Here is a 24,887-nt window from a genome sequence, read left to right as displayed (position 1 = left end):
TGTGAGCTTTACTTGTGTGAACCATTTAACACTAGAGCTGCTGAACTCTTCTTTGTCTTTCAGTCGAGGAAACAAAAGTCCCAGCTTCAGAATACGAGTATATTCCCTGCCATCATTTGGTTCATCCCAGTAATCTGAAGAGCCTTTTTTTTTTTTTTTCTTGAATTGTAAATCCCTATGTAGTCTCCTGACATATTCCATCTTTGAATCACAAAGCGGGGTGGGCATCGGTACTTCGAGCAGCTTTCTGGCCTTCAGCATGTCAGAGGGGAGGGAGTGAGCTCAGTTCCAGGAACAGCTCTTGAGGCTGTCAAACAGGCTCTTCACATGCTGCAGTTGCTCCTTCAACTCCACGGGGGCGCCGTTCTGATCCAGCTTCAGTTTAATCTGCCAGGGAAACACCACACACATCCAATTGTTTTCACAAGTGGGCAAAAAAAAAAAAGGCCAGCTTGTGTTCATAAATTTAAGACCTCAGCCAGTAGCAATATGCCACAATGGGGGATTATCATTCCACACAATCTAGGCAAATTTAAACTAAATATTTGGCATAGGTATGGCCAGCTGCCATTGTGGAGCTCAAACCAGTCCATAGATCATTACAAAATGAAGAACTGAAAACAGCCTGACCCCCACCCCACAGAGAAGTGGTATAGGCTGTGTTATATCCTCTGCCTTGCCAAGGCAGTTATTTCTCATTTCCCAAGACCTAGGCTTTGTGCCAGTCAGCTTTACAGTTACATAGTGATCGTGTCATGTTGGCCTGAACAACAGCTTTTTCAAGATGTTTAGTCCTGGTTGAAGTGATTAGACAGTGCATGGGAAGTGTGAAGGTTGAGGGAAAAATCATGAATGCCAATTAAGGGGAGACTACTAAAGGTGGGAGTGAAAAAGACAGTTTACCTCATCAAAGTACAGCTGCACGTATTTGTAGAGTTCACGGAGGGCAGCAGATTCATTGAATTCGTTTTCATGTTTCTAAAGAAACAAATATAAATGTCATGTCCTTAAAGCACAATATCAAAAATAATTATTTATTAGAAAACTGAACCACTAGATGGGAGGTACCTTTGACTCCTTATGCAGGAACTCCTTGAACTCAGAGCTGCTGATTGGTGGCTGGTCCCTGACCTGCTTGTAGTAAGCCCTTACTTCCTGCTTGTACTGGGAGATATCTTTGGCATAGAGCAGCTTATTGGTTGGGTCATGCTGGAACAGAGAGGGGGTAGAAGAGTCATGTCAAATCTAGGTGATAGGTGTGCTTACATTTGAGCTTCTAGCATTGTCAATGCCAGGTATTCTAAGAGGCCTGCAAGTTATGGGACCAAGTCTGTGGCTTGCATTTTGTTTTACATCTATGGGCTCGATTCAAGGTAGAGCTGTCAAATCCATAAGCAGCTACTGGCATTATACCCATCGCTGCTAGTGCGGAGCGTTTAACTGACATTTGTTCTTTTAAATTTTTTAAAACAACTAATGGATTGACGTCGGTTAAGTTAATTTGAATTCAATTTCGTTCGTTTTTTCTGTGAGCTCAATGCGCAGTTTCTCTAGCGATAAATCAGATCAAGCCTGAACTGTGCGATGTAGTAGGGAGTTGTAGTTTCCAACAAGCCAATATTCTACATACTGCAAAAAAAAACATGGGAATTAACTACAATGACCATAATCCATTGTGCTTCTACTTGGCCTGTCTGTGTAGGGCAAACACAGAAAGGGAGAGAAGAGACAAGCAATGTTGCCTCAAATTCTTTGGGTCACTTAAATTTTAGGTCTTGTGAGTGGAAACTTGAAAGTTTTGACAATTATTTGGAACTTCCGATGCACATTTTTTTGTGAACACTGAGGCTGTATCCTTACAGTTTGACAATAGCCAATAGGCTACTTGAGCATAATGTAGGCCTACCAACAAAGCCAATGGAGCAAATCCCGTAACATTTTCACACGGAAATAGCTTTTGATTTCTATGATATAGCCTACAGTATCCTAATATGCAGTGTTCAATGCAGGCCTACATTGCATGAGATTTTTTTTAAACATTATTTTGCATTATGAAGGGCTTGATATTAATTATTTTTTACTTGGTCTGTAACACTATGGACCAAATATGTGACTATAAATTGTATTGTGTTGTATGTTGCAAGAAACATCTTTGCAAAATAAAATGTATTATTACCATACAGAGCATTAGAATGTAGGCTACCCCTCTGACTATTGGCTTATTTGCATATTCAAGCCTGTCTCAAAATACAACACTGCCGCTTTAATTAAGACAAGCTTTTTACCTGACTTGCTTTTCAAAGATGGCTTGAAATGTAGACCACAAGTTTTGTGCTCTTGTAGGAAGCAGTACTCCCCATTGCTGACCTATACTTATCTATAACTAGGGTAATAACTCGCAAACTAGCAAAGAATATCAACAAATGTTCACATGAGCGGCTCTGAACTGATCTGAAAAGCACGTTCATTCACTAGCAGGTGATTGAAAGACCCCTAGTGGGCTACCCACCAATAGAATTCTACTCCGTTGCTCTGCCTATAACAAAATCACAGCCTCAAATCTTGCAAAGTTAGATTTTGTTTCGTTGCATTGAAAAGGGGCTGATATAATGTTGATTCAATCACAGAAAAACATTGCTCTATATAGTGCAAACTAATGGGGTGAACTCAGTGAAGTGCAGTCTCTTGCGTCTCTGCTCAGCCTGACATTTCTTCTGTTTGGCAGGCCTGGAGGAGGTGCGGGCCTAGCTTGTGCAGTTTAGAGGGAACATTGGAGACAAGACGCTTGAGGTATCTCTACCTGAAAATACATGATCTAAGTGATTGATAGTTGGTATTCAGCAGTCATAAAAGTATGCCTTATTTACTTTGAAGAACTACTAAAATAGTGATTTTGTCAGACCGCATAGACAGCAACTCTATAGAGATGAGATGATGACTTCAAATGAAATAAAGTAATCAAATGTATTAAACAACTGAAATATTGTGAATAAATGATGGTTAATAAGTGATAAGCAGTAAGGGGCAGTCACTGCCATCATGGGACTTATATTAATCGTTTTATTCTGTGTTACAGCGTTCAACCCGCATAGTGCATTTCATGTTTAAAAAATATATTTGAAATCATAAACTGATAATCGAATCGAAACTACCTCGAAAGCACTCATCGCTAAGACTCACTGACCAGCAGAGTCTTCAGTAGGCAACCATGCCCAGGAGCCGGCACCTAGGTTTAAACCTACATCCCTGTCCTTAGGGGCCGAGGTTCTTGCACCAGAGCCACAAACTCCTTAACATTTAATACGCTTCTCTTTGTATATTTGAGATTGACAGTTGCAGAAACATACAAGAATTTAGGCTTGAACCTACAACCACTTGGTTGCTAGGCAGGGATTTAACCATTGGACCACTGTCTCCTTGACATTCTTTACCCGGCTCTTTGTATATTTGACATAGAGAATTGTGTAAACATACACAAAAACACAAGAAATTAACTTTGAACCTAAAACATCTCAGGTCCAAAGCAGGAATTTAACTTCACATTTTCTACTCTTCGTATAAATGACATTGAGGCTTGTAGAAACGTGCAAGAGAGGAGATTTGAACAACCAACCTTTGTGTGTTACATGGCTCCTAGTATATTTTACATTGAAAGTTGTGTGAACCACCAACTCTTTTTGCATATTTGATATTGAGATTTGCAGAAACGTACACAAAAGCACAAGAGATGAGGTGTGTTTGTCATTATATTCTGTGATGTCTCGGTCCTGTCCCCACCTTGCCCAACTGTTTCTCAGCCAGGGAGAAGGAGTCCATGAAGGCCTGGGCAATGACAGACAGACAGCCATCCAGAGGTGGGGTCTTCTCCATGTCGAACACAAACTGGGGGTTCTTCAGGATGTTCACCCAGAACCGCAGGGGCAGGCTAGGAAGGAGCAGGACAGAGGGCCAGTCAAACATTCTATCACTATCCCAATACAGTGAGTTGTGGATTGAGTATGAGTGAGTAAATACAACACATTGATTGGACATGAGGAAGACATTAAGAAAGATGGATTCTACTATAAACATACTCAAACAGGTGTACCATCAGGGTCATATTCATTAGGCACCAAATGGAAGATAACACTGAAAAATGGAGGGACTACTTGAACTTAATGCTCATAAAAATAAAATGCTCATATTTGTTTTCCATTGCAAAATGTTTTGCTACAGTGTGACCTAATGAGTATTTTTATTTGTATTTTATTAAACCTTTATTTAACTAGGCAAGTCAGTTTAGAACTAATTCTTATTTACAATGACGGCCTACCAAAAGGCAAAAGGCCTCCTGCGGGGACGAGGGCTGGGATTACAAATAAGAAATATAGGACAACACACACATCAAGAGAGACAACACACATCTACATAAAAGAAAGACCTAAGACAACAACATAGCAAGGCAGCAACACAAGACAACACATCATGGTAGCAACAGTACAACATGGTAGCAACACAATATGGTAGAACCACAAAACATGGTACAAACATTATTGGGCACAGACAACAGCACAAAGGGCAAGAAGGTAGAGACAACAATACATCACACAAGCAGCCACAGCTGTCAGTAAGAGTGTGCATGATTGAGTCTTTTAATGAAGAGATTGAGATAAAACTGAGTGTTTGTTGCAGCTCGTTCCAGTCGCTAGCTGCAGCGAACTGAAAAGACGAGGGATGTGTGTGCTTTGGGGACCTTTAACAGAATGTGACTGGCAGAACGGGTGTTGTATGTGGAGGATGAGGGCTGCAGTAGGTATCTCAGATAGGGGGGAGTGAGGCCTAAGAGGGTTTTATAAATAAGTATCAACCAGTGCATCTTGCGACGGGTATACAGAGATGACCAGTTTACAGAGGAGTATAGAGTGCAGTGATGTGTCCTATAAAGGAGCATTGGTGGCAAATCTGATGGCCGAATGGTAGGGAACATCTAGCCGCTCAAGAGCACCCTCACCTGCCGATCTATAAATTATGTCTGCGTAATCTAGCATGGGTAGGATGGTCATCTGAATCAGGGTTAGTTTGGCAGCTGGGGTGAAAGAGGAGCGATTACAATAGAGGAAACCAAGTCTAGATTGAACTTTAGCCTGCAGCTTTGATATGTGCTGAGAGATGGACAGTGTACCGTCTAGCCATACTTCCAAGTAATTGTATGAGTTGACTACCTCAAACTCTGTAATCACACCTTTGGGGAGAGTCGTATTCTTCTTACCAAACCACATGACCTTTGTTTTGGAGGTGTTAAGAACAAGGTTAAGGGTAGAGAAAGCTTGTCAGACACTAAGAAAGCTTTGTTGTAGAGAATTTAACACTAAATACAGGGAGGGGCCAGATGAGTTTAAGACTGTATCATCTGCATATAAATGGATGAGAGAGCTTCCTACTGCCTGAGCTATGTTGTTGATGTAAATTGAGAAGAGCGTGGGGCCTAGGATTGAGCCTTGGGGTACTCCCTTGGTGACAGGCAGTGGCTGAGACAGCAGATTTTCTGACTTTATACTCTGCACTCTTTGAGAGAGAGGAAGTTAGCAAATCAGGCCAAAGACCCCTCAGAGACACCAATACTCATTAGTGGCCCACAAGAATGGAATCGTCTACCGTATCAAAAGCCTTGGCCAAGTCAATAAAAATAGCATCACAACATTGCTTAGAATCAAGGGCAATGGTGACATCATTGAGGACCTTTAAGGTTGCAGTGACACATCCATATGACCCAGATGAACACATACCTGTTGGTTTTCCAGATGTGTAGTACATCCGGGTCACTGATCCTCTTGTTCTCTCCCTGGGCGTCCAGGAAGTCAAAGAAGTACTTGATGGCAGGCGGGGTTTTGAGGTTAGGGGTTCCCCAGATCGTTCTGAACAGGTTTTCCACAAAGGAATGCACAGCCACCTGAGAAAGGAGGAAGTGGAGGGCATATGGTCATATATAATGTCCCTTACACTGAAAACGCACTGACAGCTCCAAGCAAGCCACTTTAGTACCTATCCATGTTTTTTTTAAAGCAATGTTCATAAGGGACATGAGAAAAGGGAAGGGAACTGTTACACAGTCACTATGTATGCTGGATCTCACATAACTGAAGAGTCTAGATTTCCATCTTTCAGTTAACCATTTATCAGAGCACAGTGGCAGGTTGAAAGGGGTTGGTTTGACAGGTCAGGATGTAAGTTAACAGTGAGTTCCTCTTGCCTTGGTAGACAGCAGCTTGGTGAGGTACACTTCCTTCAGTTTCAGCTTCTTCCTCTCGGGGTTCTTATTTTGGTCCTGGTCAATGTCAGGGTCAATCTGGGGTCAAAGAGCACCATTAATCAATCATATCAAACGCAAATCAGTGACATGAAATTCAGAGGTCATGTTGGCACTTACCAGATGGAAGTACTTTGTGGAGTAGTTCTGATCGTCTGTGACAAATACACAACAACAGGTCACCATGGATGACTAAATAGCAGACAATTGTACTAAATAGCTTCCTGGTTTCTGTTAGTTTTATATAAGCTGACACAGGTAAGTGGTTTTGCATCTCACTTGTGTTTCACATCTGCCATATAACAATATTAGAAAGATGGGGAGGGTAAATGTGGAGCAAAACATGTCTACTTTAAAGCTCAACTTTACTGAGGAATGTTTGTTTTGTTGAATGTTGTTTTATTATTTGTATGTTTCTTTGTGTATTTCTAATGGGCCCATGCTGCCTTGATTGAGTAATTGTTTGCACGCAGGGCTCCCTTGTAAAAGAGACCTTGGTCTCAATGGGACTCCACCCTGCCAAAATAAAAGTTTAAATAAACAATAAATAAATAAAAGATGGACTTTGACAAAGCGAATCGCAAAAGTTACTCCGTGCACAAGTGTGTGGTAGTGTGATGAGCATTAACTATGAGCATGCGCTTGTGTGTATGAATACTGTTCGTGTGTACTCTGTGTGTAGTGTACTCTAGGCACCCCCCCTCCCCGCACGCACGCACACACACACACAACCATTAATTTCCTGTTTAATACAGTGTGAGGGGAAGTGTACAAGATCCACATCTCTAGGAGCTATGGAGGCATGGTGTACTGTAGCATGGCAATCTCTGTTGACACCCTTACCTTTCAGGCTGCTCTGAGGACTCAGAGTGGGATGGGTCTTAGAGAGCACTTTGATGGACGCTCCATCCGGTACCTGTAGACACAGACCGAGTTAGAAGGTCGATAGTTACCAGCTTCTCAACCAGCTGGTAGACCTAAAATACAGTAGTGTTCTACAGTGAGACTAATAAAGAGTACAGGAGTTCTAATCTATTTGTGGTCGGGTTTAGCCTTGTGACACAGGCAGCTCAGTCCTACCAGCCAGGCTGCCTTGAATGGAGCTAATACTGCTTGGTATTAGCCTTGAATCAGACTACTTAGTAGTCTGATTCAATGCCAAGGATGTTCTGGTCGAGTGGGACCCTCTACTTATAAGATACCTGACAAAGTTGTGCATGTGGTTTGGTGACATTAAGCAACAATTTGACAACACAATCCGTCTAGTTATTACAACTACTCAGGACTAGATTGAATCCGGATCGCGGAAGATCCGCGTTATAGCACGATTGAAATGGAAAGGTATTTTCCTATTGAGCCGACATATGCAGGGTTTACAGTGAATGCAGTCTCTGCAGACACGGGAACGTTGCCTTTAAATTCCAATCGTGCAGCTCTTCAGCGGTACTGATGGAATCCAGGCATTAGCCATTGAGTAATACTACAGCTGCCAGTGATTGGACTTTTTAATCTGCCTTTTTTAAAAGTTTAGGCCTTCAACTACATGTAAAATATATATACACTTGTAACGTTTGATTTCCCCCTCTACTTATAAGATATGTAGGGATCGGACCAAAATGCAGCGGGTGATGAATACATGATGAATTTATTAAACAAAGACGAACACGAAGAACACTTGGATAACTACAAAACAATAAACGATGTGAACAAACCTGAACTAGAGAACATAACGCACTAACAAGAACGGACACATACACGAACGAAACCGAAACAGTCCCGTGTGGTGCGACAGACACAGGAACAATCACCCACAAACAAACAGTGTGAACAACCTACCTTAATATGGTTCTCAATCAGAGGAAACGTAAAACACCTGTCCCTGATTGAGAACCATATCAGGCCAATAGACAATGAACCTAAACATAGAAACACATAACATAGAATGCCCACCCCAACTCACGCCCTGACCATACTAAACAAATACAAAAACAAGGAAAACAGGTCAGGAACGTGACAACACTGCTCAAAAAAATAAAGGGAACACTAAAATAACACATCCTAGATTTGAATGAATGAAATATTCTTATTAAATACTTTTTTCTTTACATAGTTGAATGTGCTGCCAACAAAATCACACAAAAATTATCAATGGAAATCAAATTTATCAACCCATGGAGGTCTGGATTTGGAGTCACACTCAAAATTAAAGTGGAAAACCACACTACAGGCTGATCCAACTTTGATGTAATGTCCTTAAAACAAGTCAAAATGAGGCTCAGTAGTGTGTGTGGCCTCCACGTGCCTGTATGACCTCCCTACAACGCCTGGGCATGCTCCTGATGAGGTGGCGGATGGTCTCCTGAGGGATCTCCTCCCAGACCTGGACTAAAGCATCCGCCAACTCCTGGACAGTCTGTGGTGCAACGTGGCGTTGGTGGATGGAGCGAGACATGATGTCCCAGATGTGCTCAATTGGATTCAGGTCTGGGGAACGGGCGGGCCAGTCCATAGCATCAATGCCTTCCTCTTGCAGGAACTGCTGACACACTCCAGCCACATGAGGTCTAGCATTGTCTTGCATTAGGAGGAACCCAGGGACAACCGCACCAGCATATGGTCTCACAAGGGGTCTGAGGATCTCATCTCGGTACCTAATGGCAGTCAGGCTACCTCTGGCGAGCACATGGGGGGCTGTGCGGCCCCCCAAAGAAATGCCACCCCACACCGTGACTGACCCACCGCCAAACCGGTCATGCTGGAGGATGTTGCAGACAGCAGAACGTTCTCCACGGCGTCTCCAGACTCTGTCACGTCTGTCACATGTGCTCAGTGTGAACCTGCTTTCATCTGTGAAGAGCACAGGGCGCCAGTGGCGAATTTGCCAATCTTGGTGTTCTCTGGCAAATGCCAAACGTCCTGCACGGTGTTGGGCTGTAAGCACAACCCCCACCTGTGGACGTCGGGCCCTCATACCACCCTCATGGAGTCTGTTTCTGACCGTTTGAGCAGACACATGCACATTTGTGGCCTGCTGGAGGTCATTTTGCAGGGCTCTGGCAGTGCTCCTCCTGCTCCTCCTTGCACAAAGGCGGAGGTAGCGGTCCTGCTGCTGGGTTGTTGCCCTTCTACGGCCTCCTCCACATCTCCTGATGTACTGGCCTGTCTCCTGGTACCGCCTCCATGCTCTGGACACCACGCTGACAGACACAGCAAACCTTGCCACAGCTCGCATTGATGTGCCATCCTGGATGAGCTGCACTACCTGAGCCACTTGTGTGGGTTGTAGACTCCGTCTCATGCTACCACTAGAGTGAAAGCACCGCCAGCATTCAAAAGTGACCAAAACATCAGCCAGGAAGCATAGGAACTGAGAAGTGGTCTGTGGTCACCACCTGCAGAACCACTCCTTTATTGGGGGTGTCTTGCTAATTGCCTATAATTTCCACCTGTTGTCTATTCCATTTGCACAACAGCATGTGAAATTTATTGTCAATCAGTGTTGCTTCCTAAGTGGACAGTTTGATTTCACAGAAGTGTGATTGACTTGGAGTTACATTGTGTTGTTTAAGTGTTCCCTTTATTTTTTTGAGCAGTGTATATATATTCTCTGTCCTAGATGGTGATTTGAGATATGGAGAGAAATATTGAACGTGAGATTAGGCTTATTTCCTGTATCAGGAATCTTGGTAGTGTTCTCTAACCTTGTAGTGCTTGAGTGTGTTGAGCATGGTCACTTCTCCTAGAACCTCTGAGCTGGCATCCACCTCCTTCAGTGGGACAAACCTTCCATCCTTCTCATACTCTGCAGAGTTCAAGAAACAGAGAGAGAGAGAAGTCATTCTAATGAACATTTGAAAGCCATTCCTTTACAAGAATGCATGATCGATCAAGATGTTTCATTTGAGGTACACATGCTTTTAGAGTCATAATACTCGCTAGCACTCTTCCCTCTTGCATTCCCTCCTAATGTCTCGGACACATGAGGTACGGCAACTGACCGATGTGCATCTGTCGGAGAGGGGTGTTGTAGGGGAAGCCAAACTTGGTCTTGAAGGCCAGGAGGATCTTCTCCTTGACCTGCTCCACCGTGTCACAGTCCAGAGCACTGACCTCCAGAGGCTCACTGACCTCTCCGTCTGTTCCCACAGCAAACAGCACCTGTAGCCTCTGGGGTGGAGGGTGGAGGGCGGGGTCAGACAGACACACATACATCATGATGTAGGCTACTTACATGAGGTTTGGGTTAGAAAATTAAACGTGAGATAAGATCTATTCATCAGTGTGGCTAACCACTGAAGCTAACCTTCATTCCCACTATCTTTCTACTTGGGTCTGGGAAACCACACAATTAGCTAAAGCTTTATAAAGCCACATGTCTGTGTATATCACTTGATGGACTTCATACAATAAAACCTATACACTACAGGGATAACATTTCTATGGTATATGAAACCACTGAGCAACTGTCTCAGCAGGATTACCATATGGCTCAACCTATGCTTATAAAGACTAGAGTCTGGGTCCATTTTGGCTTTGATCCATTTACTTCTAGACTCGTTTCTTTAATTTAAAAGGGTTAACCTTTCGCTTCTGAAAGACAAACTGAGAAATGTGCGAAAGCGGAGGCCATATCTACGAATAGCTTCCTAAAACAGCAATAGTTTCCCCTGTCAACATCGCATGTGAGGATCCCTTTCAACCCATCTACTTTTGCCCCAGCATACTGAGATATGTTTTCTAACAGACCAGCTCCTCTAACCACAACCTTTCTGATAACAATCAAAACATAAAGGAGGAACTGCCAACTACCTCTCTCGCCACGCCCTAGATCCAGGAAGGGTGTGTTCGTGGCAGTGTGCTGTGTGTGTGTGTGTGTGTGTGTGTGTGTGTGTGTGTGTGTGTGTGTGTGTGTGTGTGTGTGTGTGTGTGTGTGTGTGTGTGTGTGTGTGTGTGTGTGTGTGTGTGTGTGTGTGTGTGTGTGTGTGTGTGTGTGTGTGTGTGTGGCAGTGTGCTGTGTATGTTTGTGTGGCAGTATGCCGTGTGTGTGTGTGTGTTTGTGTTTGTGTGTGTGTGTGTGTGTGTGTGTACCATTGGGCTGAAGTCCTGAGCCTGCCACAGTAACCAGTCTTCGTTAATTGTGTAAAGAGCCTTTTCTGTGACTGAGTCCACTGGGCCTTTAGACATCTGTTGGGTCAGAGCACAAACCAGCAGGAAAAGGTGCTGGCCCACGCTCTCCTGTTGGGACACAACACAACACACACACAGCTCAGTTAAACACACACAAACCGGTATTCACATGTACAATTAGGTATAACTCATTAACATGCACTCATGTGAAAAGTTACAAAAACAGACACTCATTTACATAGTCACTCAAACACACGTGGAAATGTATGAGAGAAAAAAAATGTACTGTGAGCTAACCATAATGACATGGAGGCTAATAAATACATACATTATGAATGAATAAGGCTTTGATAGAAGTAGCAAGAAAATAATAAATATAGACTGATATAGATAGACGGATGGACCCCGAGGAAGCCGTAGAGGCAAACGGACGGACCCCGAGGAAGCCGTAGAGGCAAACGGACGGACCCCGAGGAAGCCGTAGAGGCAAACGGACGGACCCCGAGGAAGCACCCCGAGGAAGCCGTAGAGGCAGACGGACTGACCCCGAGGAAGCCGTAGAGACAGACGGACTGACCCCGAGGAAGCCGTAGAGACAGACGGACTGACCCCGAGGAAGCCGTAGAGACAGACGGACTGACCCCGAGGAAGCCGTAGAGACAGACGGACTGACCCTGAGGAAGCCGTAGAGACAGATGGACATCCAGTTGGTGAGCAGCTTCTCTACGATGGACTCGGTGCGTCGCAGCATGAGTTTGGGCTGGGAGTTACTGGGCTGCTCCATCAGAGCCCTGAGTAGTTCCTCCATCACCTGGGTCAGGTAGGGCAGGTCACCGTGGAGGGACACGGTCAGCAGGGAGGCCACCGCACACCTTGTAGGACACAACATACATCCGACTTATGACATCTCTATTACCTGCTATACACACCAACCTGCTCATCTATAATGACTTAAATGACACCTAAACCATTTCTACTGTACTATATACAGTACCTTAACCTTATCTGTCGTATATCCTATACCCAAACCAGCTAAGTGACACTTGGCCTAAATTGTGTCCTGTCCTGTCCTCACTGACTCACTTCTCCTTGACGTTGAAGTTCTTCTGCTCCTCCAGAGCCTGGACGAAGGAGGTGAGGAACACCTGATCCCGGATCAGTCTGGACAGAGCCTGACAGCTCTTGTCTGGCTGCACCTTCACCACGTCCTGACCACAGGACAGATGTTAGCTACTTATGGAAATCTATTACATCCTCTGTTTCCCTTCCAGTCATTGATCAAGTCATGTTATGGCAATCAGACGAGCAATCAGATTTCACATACGGTTCAAATCAAATCTCACCTGGCCAATGTCTTTGATACAGGAGGTCATCACAGGTCCACCCTAATAGAAACAATAGGACAAACTATGAACATTAAAACACAACCTATCTGTCCATTTAATACAACATGTCTTATTTTAAAGCAGACTGTATTAGGTATACTGCATTGACTCTGTTCTGTGTTCTGCTCCTACGTACGTCAGGGAAGAAGATCCTGGAAGCAAAGTGCTTGTAGTCCAAGAAAGGGATGGCTCCAACGTTCTCAATTAAATCACACTTTTCCGTCTGCATATCCACAAATCCTAGAGAACAGAAGGGTAAGTAAAGGGGTTTATTTGTGGTGTAACTGTACCGTATGAACCCTATGTGTGAATTGCATGTGGGTAGTAGTCATGGGCCTTTACTCTGTTAAATCCATTTTATGAGGCCAATTTGGTGCATCAGTGAGTATGAGTGTGTGTGTGCCTGTCTGCGTGCGATTTAAGAATATAAATCAAATCAATGACCTTGTCTGATGTCATTTCTGATGTCACGCTCCAGCAGTTCCAGCTGCTTGTTCATTTGTGCCGCCATTTTCCTCTGTTTATTGTAGGAATACCACACCGCACCTGGTCAGGACAGGACAAGAGCTTTATTCACACACACACACACACACACCACCATACCTAAACCTATTCAACCAAACCAGGTCAGACCTAATTTCAGAACCCAGAACCAAATCTTGTGTGCCAGCTACTTGATTGGACATTTACAGTCTGTCATGAGACACCAAGTCAAAACAAAGTTGATGAAGGTGAATACTTACCCACAATGACCAACATGATGATGGGTATAAGCACAAGGATGATTAGCAGTGAAGGTGCAGCTTGTTTTGGTAAAAGTGTTTTGGTGAAGTTACCAACTCTTATCTGAAAAACAAACACATCATAATGCATGTTGACTGTAAAAGACTATTTCCAAGGACAGTTCTGATTCGGAGTATCCAAGAGCAACTAACAACATTTTTGGGATTTATCTGAATAAGAGGTTTACCCTCAGTGAATGGATGTTTAAGTTGGGAGTGTTCTTTATCTCACAGATGACAGAGTCAGTCTCGTTGCTTGTCTCGATGGTGTCCATGACACACTCTACATCCTGGTTCTCCTCCTGAACACCAAACACTAAGATCTCTTCTGTGGTGATGTTCAACTTGTCAGCCCTTTTCTGAAATAAAAATAGAAATGGAATGTGAGTGTATGAATGAATGAGAAAGATAGAGAGAGAGAGAGCGTGCTACCAAAGTACATATGTGTGTGTATCCGTGCCTCCATGCATGTGTGTATACCTCAATGGTGACACGCAGGTCATTTCCTGTCTTGATTGCGGTGTAGCTGGTGAATTCTGGGTCGGGATGGTAGGTGAGCTGTGATGAGCACGCCAGTGTCTGATTGGCCACTCTCAGAGAGACAGTGGAGGTGACTGCCTGGTTAATGTGTTCAAAGAGAGGTGTGTGGTACCACAGAGTCTAAAAACACCAACAACATGAATTAGAATACCTCAGATATTGAGGCCCCCATGACTGAGTTCTGTGTTGTGTGAAGGTGAACGTTTGGGGAGGTGTGGCAGTGTGCATGTTCATATTAGGTTACTGACTGGTTACGTAAGAGTGGGTGAAGACTTGACGCTTAGTCAAGAAATCAATTAAATCAGTCTGTTAAGACGCCTACCTCAGAGCTGTAGTTGGTATGGATGGTCTGAGGGGCGTGGTCATGAACAACCCCCTCCACAAACTCCAGATGGAACCCTTGGACCTTGATCTTCCTCTTCCCACTGCAGGACACATACGAAATCAACCAATCAGAGGAGGGTTGTTGGTCACACCTAGCGTGCTGATGGGTATTGTAGTCATGTCCCATCAGCATTATTTAAATAAGCCAGAGAAAGAAAAAAAAGTTGTAACACAAAACAAAGCATTTCACAGAATAAATTAAGTAAAACTATTTAACCAAACATGAAGAATCTGCTTTAGAGAGCTACCAAAAGCAAAAAGGGAAGCCAGTGCTGAGCAGCTGAGAGAAAGAGGGAAATGAAACATCTATTAAAACACTGTTGTATGAAGCATCTTCTGGGAAGCGGCCCACTTTCTTTCCCCGGTAGACAACACCATGGCCAGTAGCCATATGTGGAAACGAGTTACTGACATGTTTCTTAACCACTGTATAGCTTGTGTGTGTATATATAACAATTCTGATCATATGTGCGTACCTAAGTGTGTGTGTGTTTTTACCTAGCCCAGGTAGTGCTTGGTATTAGCCCAGTGCAGGACGGTAAGGACCCATAGGTGACAGTGGCCTTGCCCAGACAGCGACCGTCTGGCAGCACGACACACACACTGACAGAACCTTTGTCTCCACCGGGGATGTGGAACGTCAGACTGGACCCAGTGTGGTTCCACACTGGAGACCTGACCAGGTGATACACACACTACACAGGTTAGATACACACTTTACCAAAACACCGTGATAAGGCATTGGGTTTTCATGAATGAAGTGAGAACCAGTGAAAAAACCATCTAAATCATTGTTTAAAAGCATTGATTTAAATAATCCACGTTTTATTTATCTCAAAAAATGATGTTTGCGTCATTAGAAAACAAATCATATTCAACCGATTGTCCACTTTGACTCACTCCTTGAGACTGCAGTGCATGTGCCCTTGGATGCGAACCTTGGTCACATGATCCAGGTTCTCTCCATTCATCAAGGCATGGTTTCTCCCATGGAAGGACAGAACACTGGGCTTTATGGAAAAGATCACTGGCTCCTAACAAACACAAAAAATATTTCTGATAAAGACAAGTGAAACTAAATACGTGTTTGTGGCCGCAGGCTTGCTCTTTAGTTTTGGTAAATAATGATGAGTGACAAAGTTAGAGGCATACATTTCATACCCCCCAAAAATGCTAACCTCCCCTTTTATTGTAATGGTGAGAGGTTAGCATGTCTTGGGTGTATGATATTTGTGCATCTGTAACTTTCTCACTCATCATTCTTCACGATTCATTCAGGACTATCAGTAATCACAGTAGCATCCACAATAATGTAGACGTGTTCAGAAACATTCTGTTCTTATTTACAATAAAAGTGACTCCAAAATTACACAATACATTATTTACCATTAATTTCAATTGGGCAAAAAAAATATCTGAAACTTAACCAAAACAAACAGCAAATATGGGACCAAAATACTAAACTTTTGACAACTTTAATACACATGTGAATTTGTCCCAATACTTTTGGTCCCCTAAAATGGTGGGACTATGTACAAAAAGTGCTGTAATTTCTAAATGGTTCACCCGATATGGATGAAAATACCCTCAAATTAAAGCTGACAGCCTGCACTTTAACTTCATAGTCATTGTATCATTTCAAATCCAAGTGCTGAGCCAAAACAACAAATGTGTCACTGTCCCAATACTTTTGGAGCTCACTGTATGTAATTATGATGGATGGTTTGAAATCTACTACTACTGCCCTGGGGCACAGTCATGTGATCAATGATCCCCACTGTAAGAGGTATGATGACTTGACTCAGAGACAAAGGCTCTATTCTCAAACATCTTCTTACTATATAGAACCTTTTTGATCCATCTGGTTGAGATAAAATCTCTATTTTACGAGTGATCTAAATGTAGGATGCGAATCTACAAAAGATGCCCAGATCTATGAATATTGCTCTGTCTAACTGAATATAGTATCTTGGCATTGGTAGACATCCATTTGTCTCTTCATTTTGTCCTCAATCTTAGCTTTCGAGAGCGAGAGTGTGAGAGAGAGAGAGAGAGGTTTGATAAGGCCAAAGGAACTTTATGACACTTTAACAAACACCAAACCCTATAAGGAACAAACACTTCCTTCCCCACCAAACACACACAGCTATATTCATCACATCTAATTCAAGTATCCACATTTCATTCAGACTGTGAGGAGCATGATAACAAATGGATGCATGTATGTATGTATGTATGTATGTATGTATGTATGTATGTATGTATGTATGTATGTATGTATGTATGTATGTATGTATGTATGTATGTATGTACAGTAAGTAGCTTACAACACACATGTGAACACATATTTTATTTTGTTTTGGTAGTGTATGGGTTGTAGTGACCATATACAAGAAAGCTTTGTCCTTGTCACATAACAGATGTCCTAAGCTATTTGATAGGTACTTTGCATGAAATGACTGTGCCGGCAATGTCACCGTGAAAATCTCAGACCACTTCAAGTCCACTCTGTGTCACATGCAGACACACACGCACACTCGCGCACAAAAAAAACCACATACAAACTTAGTTCCCTGTTCTGAGATCAAACTTCCTTATAAGGGACATAAGATCCACTGAGAGATTCTGATGAAGAGGAAAAGGCTGTGATCAGCAGGATGGACTTACAGAGTAGTTCATTCCTGACTGGCTGAGTCTGCACACGTCCTGGGGAAGGAAGTGAGAGAGGGTTGATGAACAAGATACAGGAACACACATGGGTGAAGAAGTTGCGAGATGAACTCCCTCAAAGAAGAAGGTGTGTGTGTGTGTGTGTGTGTGTGTGTGTGTGTGTGTGTGTGTGTGTCTCATACCTGTATGGGGTCTGAGTTGGCAGACCTGGGGGTCCAGGAGCAGGCCTCATTACTCCAGCTACATCCAGCTGTCATGCACTGAGAACACCTGAGAGACACAGAGATAGGAATAAGAATACTACAGTTTAATCATAAACATGTGTACCATCTGTTACTCAAGCAAAATGTGTACTAACAGATCTACAACATACAGAAAGGCAAGTGTGTAACACAATCTGCCCAACATATAATTTAAAAGATGTCATTATAGTAAATACTGAAGTAGGTCTAAACAAGTAGGTTGAAACATAGCCATATCAAGGTGCTGAGGAGTAGCATGACAGATCTGGGATTTCTGACTGACAGGGCAGAGGTAGGTGGTCCAGTGATGTCTGAACAGTTAGCGAGCATCAGTTTCTCAGTAAGGGCCTGCTTCCCCACTCTTATCTTCACTGTGGCATTCAACCCTATGTGGAAGAACACAGGGAAACAATCTCTAAGCAAGATGCTCCGTTTTCTGAGAAATGAGAAATCTACCGGAGAGTTAGAAGGTGAAAGGTTACCTCCAGCAGGAAGCTGGTCGCTGGAGAACAGGCAGGAGCATCGCGGAAAAGCTGGAGCGGGGCTTGTCCTCTTACACAGATCACCTCTTTGAGGTGAAGAAGTATTGAAGAAGTTGCAGGTAAAGGTGAGACTTCCTGTCCCATTCACAGTCAGGTGGACCTTGACAGTGAGTGTGATCTCCTCTCCACTGCTGCTCTTCTCCATCTGGTAAGAGACCATGTTCTGTTGTTGGGAGTCCTCAGAGATGGAGATCCAGGCTGAAGCCTGAAGGCAGTCATCCTGAAACGAACATCTAGAACACATCACAGAGGGGTGAGGATGAGCAGGTTTAGGGTGACACAGATAAACAGGACAAGTTTGGAGTCATTTAGAAATGTCATTGTTTTTTGAAAGAAAAACATATTTTTTGTCCATTAAAATAACATAAAATTGATCAGAAATACAGTGTAGACAATGTTCATGTCGTAAATGATTATTGTAGCTGGAAACGGCTGTCTTTTAAAACAAAAAACACCAGTCTCAATGTCAACAGTGAAGAGGCTACTCCGGGATGCTGGCCTTCTAGGCAGAGTTGCAAAGAAAAAGCCATATCTCAGACTGGCCAATAAAAATAAAAGATTAAGATGGGCATAAGAACACAGACACTGGACAGAGGAACTCTTCCTAGAAGGCCAGCATCCCGGAGTCACCTCTTCACTGCTGACGTTGAGACTGATGTTTTGTGGGTACTATTTAAGGAAGCTGCCAGTTGAGGACTTGTGAGGCACCTGTTTCTCAAACTAGACACTCTAACATGCCTCCCAATCCTCTTTCTATTCTGGTTAGAGCCAGTTTGCGCTGTTCTGTGAAGGGGGTAGTACACAGCGTTGTACGAGATCTTCAGTTTCTTGTCAATTTCTCACATGGAATAGCTTTAATTTCTCAGAACAAGAATAGACTGACGAGTTTCAGAAGAAAGTCCTTTGTTTCTGGCTATTTTGAGCCTGTAATCGAACCCACAAATGCTGTAGCTCCAGATACTCAACTAGTCTAAAGAAGGCCAGTTTTATTGCTTCTTTAATCAGAATAACAGTTTTCAGCTGTGCTAACATAATTGCAAAAGGGTTTTCTAATGATCAATTAGCCTTTTAAAATTATAAACTTGGATTAGCTAACACAACGTGCAATTGGAATACAGGAGGGATGGTTGCTGATACGCCTATGTAGATATTCCATTTTAAAGAATCCGCCGTTTCCATCTACATTAGTCATTTATAACATTAACAATGTCTACACTGTATTTCTGATCAATTTCATGTTATTTTACTGGACAAAAAAAAAAATCTTTCAAAAACAAGGACATTTCCTTATATGGTTCTCAATCAGAGACAGGTGTTTGACGTTTTCCTCTGATTGAGAACCATATATAGGTTGGCTGTTCACACTGTTTGTTTGTGGGTGATTGTCTTCCGTGTCTGTGTCTGCGCACCACACGGGATTGTTTCGGTTGTTCGTTCGTTTGATGTAGTCTGTTCCTGTTCGTGAGTTCTTTCGTGTAGTTATGTAAGTTCCATGTTCAGGTCTGTCTACTTCGTTTTTATTATTTTGTAATTTTCCAAGTGTTTTTTCGTGTTCGTCTTCGTCTTTAAATAAATTTCATTATGTCATCACACCTCGCTGCATATTAGTCCTCCGATCCTTCTCTCCTCTCCTCGTCCGAGGAGGAGGAAGATCTAGACACCCGTTACAGAATCACCCACCAACCTAGGACCAAGCGGCGGGGGAGAGCTCAACAGCGAAACCAGGACTCGTGGACTTGGGAGCAGATATTGAATGGAGAAGGACCCTGGGCTAAGGCAGGAGAGAATCGCCGATCTCAGGAGGAGAGGGAGGCAGCTAAAGCCCAGGAGCGGTGGTTTAAGGAGGCAGCAAGGAGACGTGGCTGGAAGCCCGAAAAGCCCGCGAGTACTACCCAAAAATTTATTGGGGGGGGGCTAAGAGGTAGTGGGCCAAGGGCAGGTAGGAGACCTGCGCCCACTTCCCAGGCTAACCGTGGAGAGCGGGAGTACGGGCAGACACCGTGTTACGCAGTAGAGCGCATGGTGTCTCCTGTACGTGTTCATAGCCCGGTGCGGGTTATTCCACCTCCCCGCACTGGTAGGGCTAGATTGGGCATTGAGCCAGGTGCCATGAAGCCGGCTCAACGCGTCTGGTCTCCAGTGCGTCTCCTCGGGCCGGCTTACATGGCACCAGCCTTACGCATGGTGTCCCCGGTTCGCCTACATAGCCCGGTGCGGGTTATTCCACCTCCCCGCACTGGGCGGCGACGGGGACCATTCAACCAGGTAAGGTTGGGCAGGCTCGGTGCTCAAGGGAGCCAGTACGCTTGCACGGTCCGGTATTTCCGGCGCCACCTCCCCGCCCCAGCCCAATACCACCAGTGCCGGTACCACGCACCAGGCACAGAATACGCTTTGAGAGTCCAGTGTGCCCTGTCCCTGCTCCCCGCACTAGCATTAAGGTGCGTGTCCTTAGCCCGGTGCCTCCAGTTCCGGCACCACGCACCAGGTCTACAGTGCGCCTTATCCGGCCAGAGCCATCCGTCTCCCCAGCGCCATCTGAGCCATCCGTCTCCCCAGCGCCATCTGAGCCATCCGTCTCTCCAGCGCCATCTGAGCCATCCGTCTCTCCAGCGCCGTCTGAGCCATCCGTCTCCCCAGCGCCGTCTGAGCCATCCGTCTGCCCAGTGCCGTCTGAGCCATCGGTCTGTCCCGAGCCATTAGAGCCGCCCGTCTGTCCCGAGCCGTCAGAGCCGATCGTCAGTCAGGATCTGCCAGAGCCGCCAACCAGACAGGATCTGCCAGAGCCGCCAACCAGACAGGATCTGCCAGAGCCGCCAACCAGACAGGATCTGCCAGAGCCGCCAACCAGACAGGATCTGCCAGAGCCGCCAACCAGACAGGATCTGCCAGAGCCGCCAGTGAGCCATGAGCTGCCAGAGCCGCCAGTGAGCCATGAGCGTCCAGAACCGCCAGCGAGCCATGAGCGTCCAGAGCCGCCAGCCAGCCATGAGCGTCCAGAGCCGCCAGCCAGCCATGAGCGTCCAGAGCCGCCAGCCAGCCATGAGCGTCCAGAGCCGCCAGCCAGCCATGAGCGTCCAGAGCCGTCAGCCAGCCATGAGCGTCCAGAGCCGTCAGCCAGCCATGAGCGTCCAGAGCCGTCAGCCAGCCATGAGCGTCCAGAGCCGTCAGCCAACCAGGATCCGCCAGCCAGTCTGGTGGTGCCCCCCATTCTGGTGTTGCCCCTCATCCTGGTGATGCCCCTTAATTTAGGTGGGGTTATATGGAGGGTGGTCATTTTGAGGAGGCTACGGAAGCGGGTAGTGACTAAGAGGGGATGGGAACCACGCCCAGAGCCTGAGCCACCACCGTGGTCAGATGCCCACCCAGACCCTCCCCTAGACTTTTGGTAGTGCGTCCGGAGTACGCACCTTAAGGGGGGGGGTTCTGTCACGTTCCTGACCTGTTTTATGTTATTTTTGTATGTGTTTAGTTGGTCAGGGCGTGAGTTGGGGTGGGCATTCTATGTTTTGTGTTTCTATGTTTAGGTCACTTGTAATTAGCCTTATATGGTTCTCAATCAGAGACAGGTGTTTGACGTTTTCCTCTGATTGAGAACCATATATAGGTTGGCTGTTCACACTGTTTGTTTGTGGGTGATTGTCTTCCGTGTCTGTGTCTGCGCACCACACGGGATTGTTTCGGTTGTTCGTTCGTTTGATGTAGTCTGTTCCTGTTCGTGAGTTCTTTCGTGTAGTTATGTAAGTTCCATGTTCAGGTCTGTCTACTTCGTTTTTATTATTTTGTAATTTTCCAAGTGTTTTTTCGTGTTCGTCTTCGTCTTTAAATAAATTTCATTATGTCATCACACCTCGCTGCATATTGGTCCTCCGATCCTTCTCTCCTCTCCTCGTCCGAGGAGGAGGAAGATCTAGACACCCGTTACAATTTCTAAGTGACCCCAAACTTTTGAACGGTAGTGTATATTCACAGGAAGTTTCATCTATAGTGCCACGTTTATTTTAAGAAGCTGTGGGTGATAGAGGAAATGCCCTTTGTTCTACCACTCAGATTTTTTTTAAATCAAGATCAAATGGTATGAAAAAACCTGGACCGAGGTATGTCATTAACACAGACAAACCAACTGTCCTCACTGAATTACATTGAAATGACTGCCACTGTTTATCTTCACAACAAGAATTAAAAAGTACATTTTAGAAAAGAAAATATGTGACATAATAAAGAAATCTCTATATAGTGTAAGTTGTAGAAGTGTGTAGTTGTGGTTCTTGTGACTGACCTTGACTCACACCAGCCACAGAAGGGGTCCTGAGCAGACCAACAGTCCTTCAGACTCTTGTGTTCACTGCACTGAGCCACGGGCACACGTACCATCTACAACAAACACACAATATTATGTCCTGGGTCCTATTTCAGAATGGTTGTATTGTATAATATTTATCTCTGTGTACAGTGGAACTTACCTGGTTCCTCAGTGCCATGTACACATGTTTGCGGTCCACTGGATCCAGGTGCATCTTGGGAAACACACGGCGGTCGTCATCTGACTTGTAGAGCACTCTGGGACAGGCAGGTTTGTAGGCCTTGTCTACAGCAAGCTGACATGGGACAGAGAGTGACACTTTAATAACATCTCTCTGTAGATTGACACATAACACTAACAAACCACAATACATAACATGGCCCTAGGAAATCACCTATACTGCAGTTGTAAATATCAGTTGACCGCACACATTTCTCTCTGTCAACAAGAGTATGAATTTGATGATGATGATACATGATAGACTAACAATCACTGATGTGTAGTTGTGACCAAACCCCTGTCTGGTTTGTTAGAGTGTACTGCATGGCTGTGATATTTCTGTTAGAAACATTCAAGGGATTTGGCTGGATTATTAAAGCTTTCCAGGGACAACACTGCATAAAGGAGACTATTGTGCCTAATAAAGTTACTGTGGGGTTTCTCCAGGCTAATTTAGACCTCAAATTCCCTCATGTGAGCCACGTTTGGTTAAAAAATGCTGTAATTCTGTTGTATGGGTATCTGTGTTCAAGGGAGAAATAATGACATGAGAAGGGTGTTATGAGGCCAGTGTGTGTGTGTGTGTGTGTTAAGAGTTCTCATAACTGTGTTCCACAGACCTTGATGAGTTGTCCGTCTCCTGTCCCGATGAAGAACACCAGCCAGGAGTTGTGTCTCACTGCCAACACTGATGTCATGGAGCTGTATTTAAACACCACTGCCTCTGGCTGCAGGTCCGAGGTGGTACCTTTATGCGATGACTGAAACAGCATACATATCAGTGTTAAAGACAATCTTAACACATTTGCTAAGAAATTAGGGTAGCGATAATGATAGTGTCTTTGCTATGGTGTTGGTTATAAACCATACATAAAATCATCATCTCACCAACCTCTACACAGCTTTTATAGCAGAAGTCTGGGTCATTGTTTTTGAGTTGAGGCCTTGTAGAGCTGATGTTATAGATGGCCAGCATGGTGTTGATGGGGTCGCTTGTGTTACCAGCCGTGAACACACCTGCCCAGAGCACCTGCCCATGGAGACCACCAGATCCTGGAATTACAGAGGAAGACAGGAGCCGCTGGCGCTCCGTGTTTCCACAGCATTTGAGTGTCGCACCTTTGAGGGACGTCAAAGTATTTTCTTTATTGTTCTCGCTCTTGAACAAAATAAGTTGAACTTGACGCCCTTGGGGAACGTTCGAGAACACGTAGATGTGTGAATTACTCTGAAAGCCGTCCACAAACTGAAACTTCTCCTTTTGTCTGGCGTCAATATACGGAGTCACGCTCTCATCTGTATTAGAAAAGATTCCCCCATGCTGTCCTTCTAGTGTATTCCGTAGGGCAATCAACTGACCTGAATTCGCACACGCTTTACGCACACGGCTCTGCAAACTTCCAGTCATAATGTAGGAGTTCGTCCCGACATCAACAATAAAGCCAATGGTTGAATCTCCAGGGTCCAATGAACCCACTTCAATATTCTCCGAATGCACAGATTTCGAGATTTCGTTGAGATCCAGTATTTCACAGTAACCGCATTTTGTGGTTCCACAGATGATCAAGGTCTTGTTTTTGATGAATGGCAGTAAAATGTTCACCTTAAATGGATGTGATTCTTGGTTAGGATAAACTACATTCGGATTATCCCTCTTCATAACGTTGGTAAAATTATGGTTCAGCTGGTAGAGTCGGTCATCCGTAATGACGTATACCGAGCGGTCACTAATGGCAAAGTCGCGGACGTCTCCATCAAATGTGTAATTCTCCTGACCCCGACCCCAGTCCACACAGGCGAGGAGAACCCCCCAGAAAACAGCCTTCATCTCGTATGTCATGTAGTCAGTCAAGCCTGAGAGAGTGCATGGTAAACTCCGGTCTGCGCCTCTGATGCCACTGTCATACTGTGCCGAAGGCCAATAAAAGGGATTCCGTAAATGCGCACAGTGGATGGATGCTGCAACTATGTGTTAACTTTAGGTCATTCAATTTAGTATCGGCGGTTATGTACTGAGATTGACTTCCGTGTTTAACTCTCTACTGTGATGTTGAAATTAACGTTAGTTCCCTACCTTTCAATCTCAGCAGAGGGTGTATCAGTAACATCGTTGTTTGAATGTTTCCAAAACGTCTCCAAACGCGCATTTGTGGTATTGCCTATATTGCCTATTCAAATGCCAGTGTCAACATCACCATCAGCTATATGATTATTGAGATTTAAATACTTTGATTCAATAATGAAATACGTAACCGAGAGTGAATATCTCACACATTACTTTGATGTCCTCATGATCCCAAGGGGGCACTTTTTGTTCGGTCCTTCACTGCGTTCTGGTGGTGAAAGTGTTACATTACTAGACAAAATACCACCCTAAAGACTGGCATGCAGTGGTGTAAAGTACTTA

The 24,887-nt window shown here is 44.4% G+C and overlaps 1 protein-coding gene across 1 annotated transcript; it reads right to left on the bottom strand.

Moving 5' to 3' along the window:
* Nucleotides 1–124: 124 nt before the first annotated feature.
* On the bottom strand, nt 125–24,444 carry LOC120050049 (plexin-C1-like). Its single transcript, XM_038996670.1, has 30 exons — nt 23,373–24,444; nt 23,101–23,241; nt 22,422–22,556; nt 22,238–22,332; nt 17,899–18,191; nt 17,700–17,802; nt 17,357–17,444; nt 17,172–17,210; nt 15,405–15,538; nt 15,003–15,179; nt 14,443–14,545; nt 14,061–14,240; nt 13,769–13,939; nt 13,542–13,644; nt 13,243–13,344; nt 12,935–13,038; nt 12,757–12,798; nt 12,497–12,621; nt 12,087–12,285; nt 11,375–11,521; nt 10,285–10,453; nt 9,988–10,088; nt 7,130–7,202; nt 6,407–6,441; nt 6,230–6,325; nt 5,766–5,929; nt 3,778–3,925; nt 1,069–1,209; nt 904–978; nt 125–387 (listed from the first exon to the last, which is right to left on the bottom strand). Exons 1-30 carry the CDS (start codon nt 24,318–24,320, stop codon nt 283–285), a joined length of 4,536 nt encoding a protein of 1,511 aa, XP_038852598.1. The 5' UTR covers nt 24,321–24,444; the 3' UTR covers nt 125–282.
* Between the last annotated feature and the right edge of the window lie 443 nt (nt 24,445–24,887).

Source organism: Salvelinus namaycush, chromosome 6 (genome assembly GCF_016432855.1).
Source record: "Salvelinus namaycush isolate Seneca chromosome 6, SaNama_1.0, whole genome shotgun sequence".
NCBI lineage: Eukaryota > Metazoa > Chordata > Actinopteri > Salmoniformes > Salmonidae > Salvelinus > Salvelinus namaycush.
This window is presented reverse-complemented; position numbering and strand designations above follow the sequence as displayed.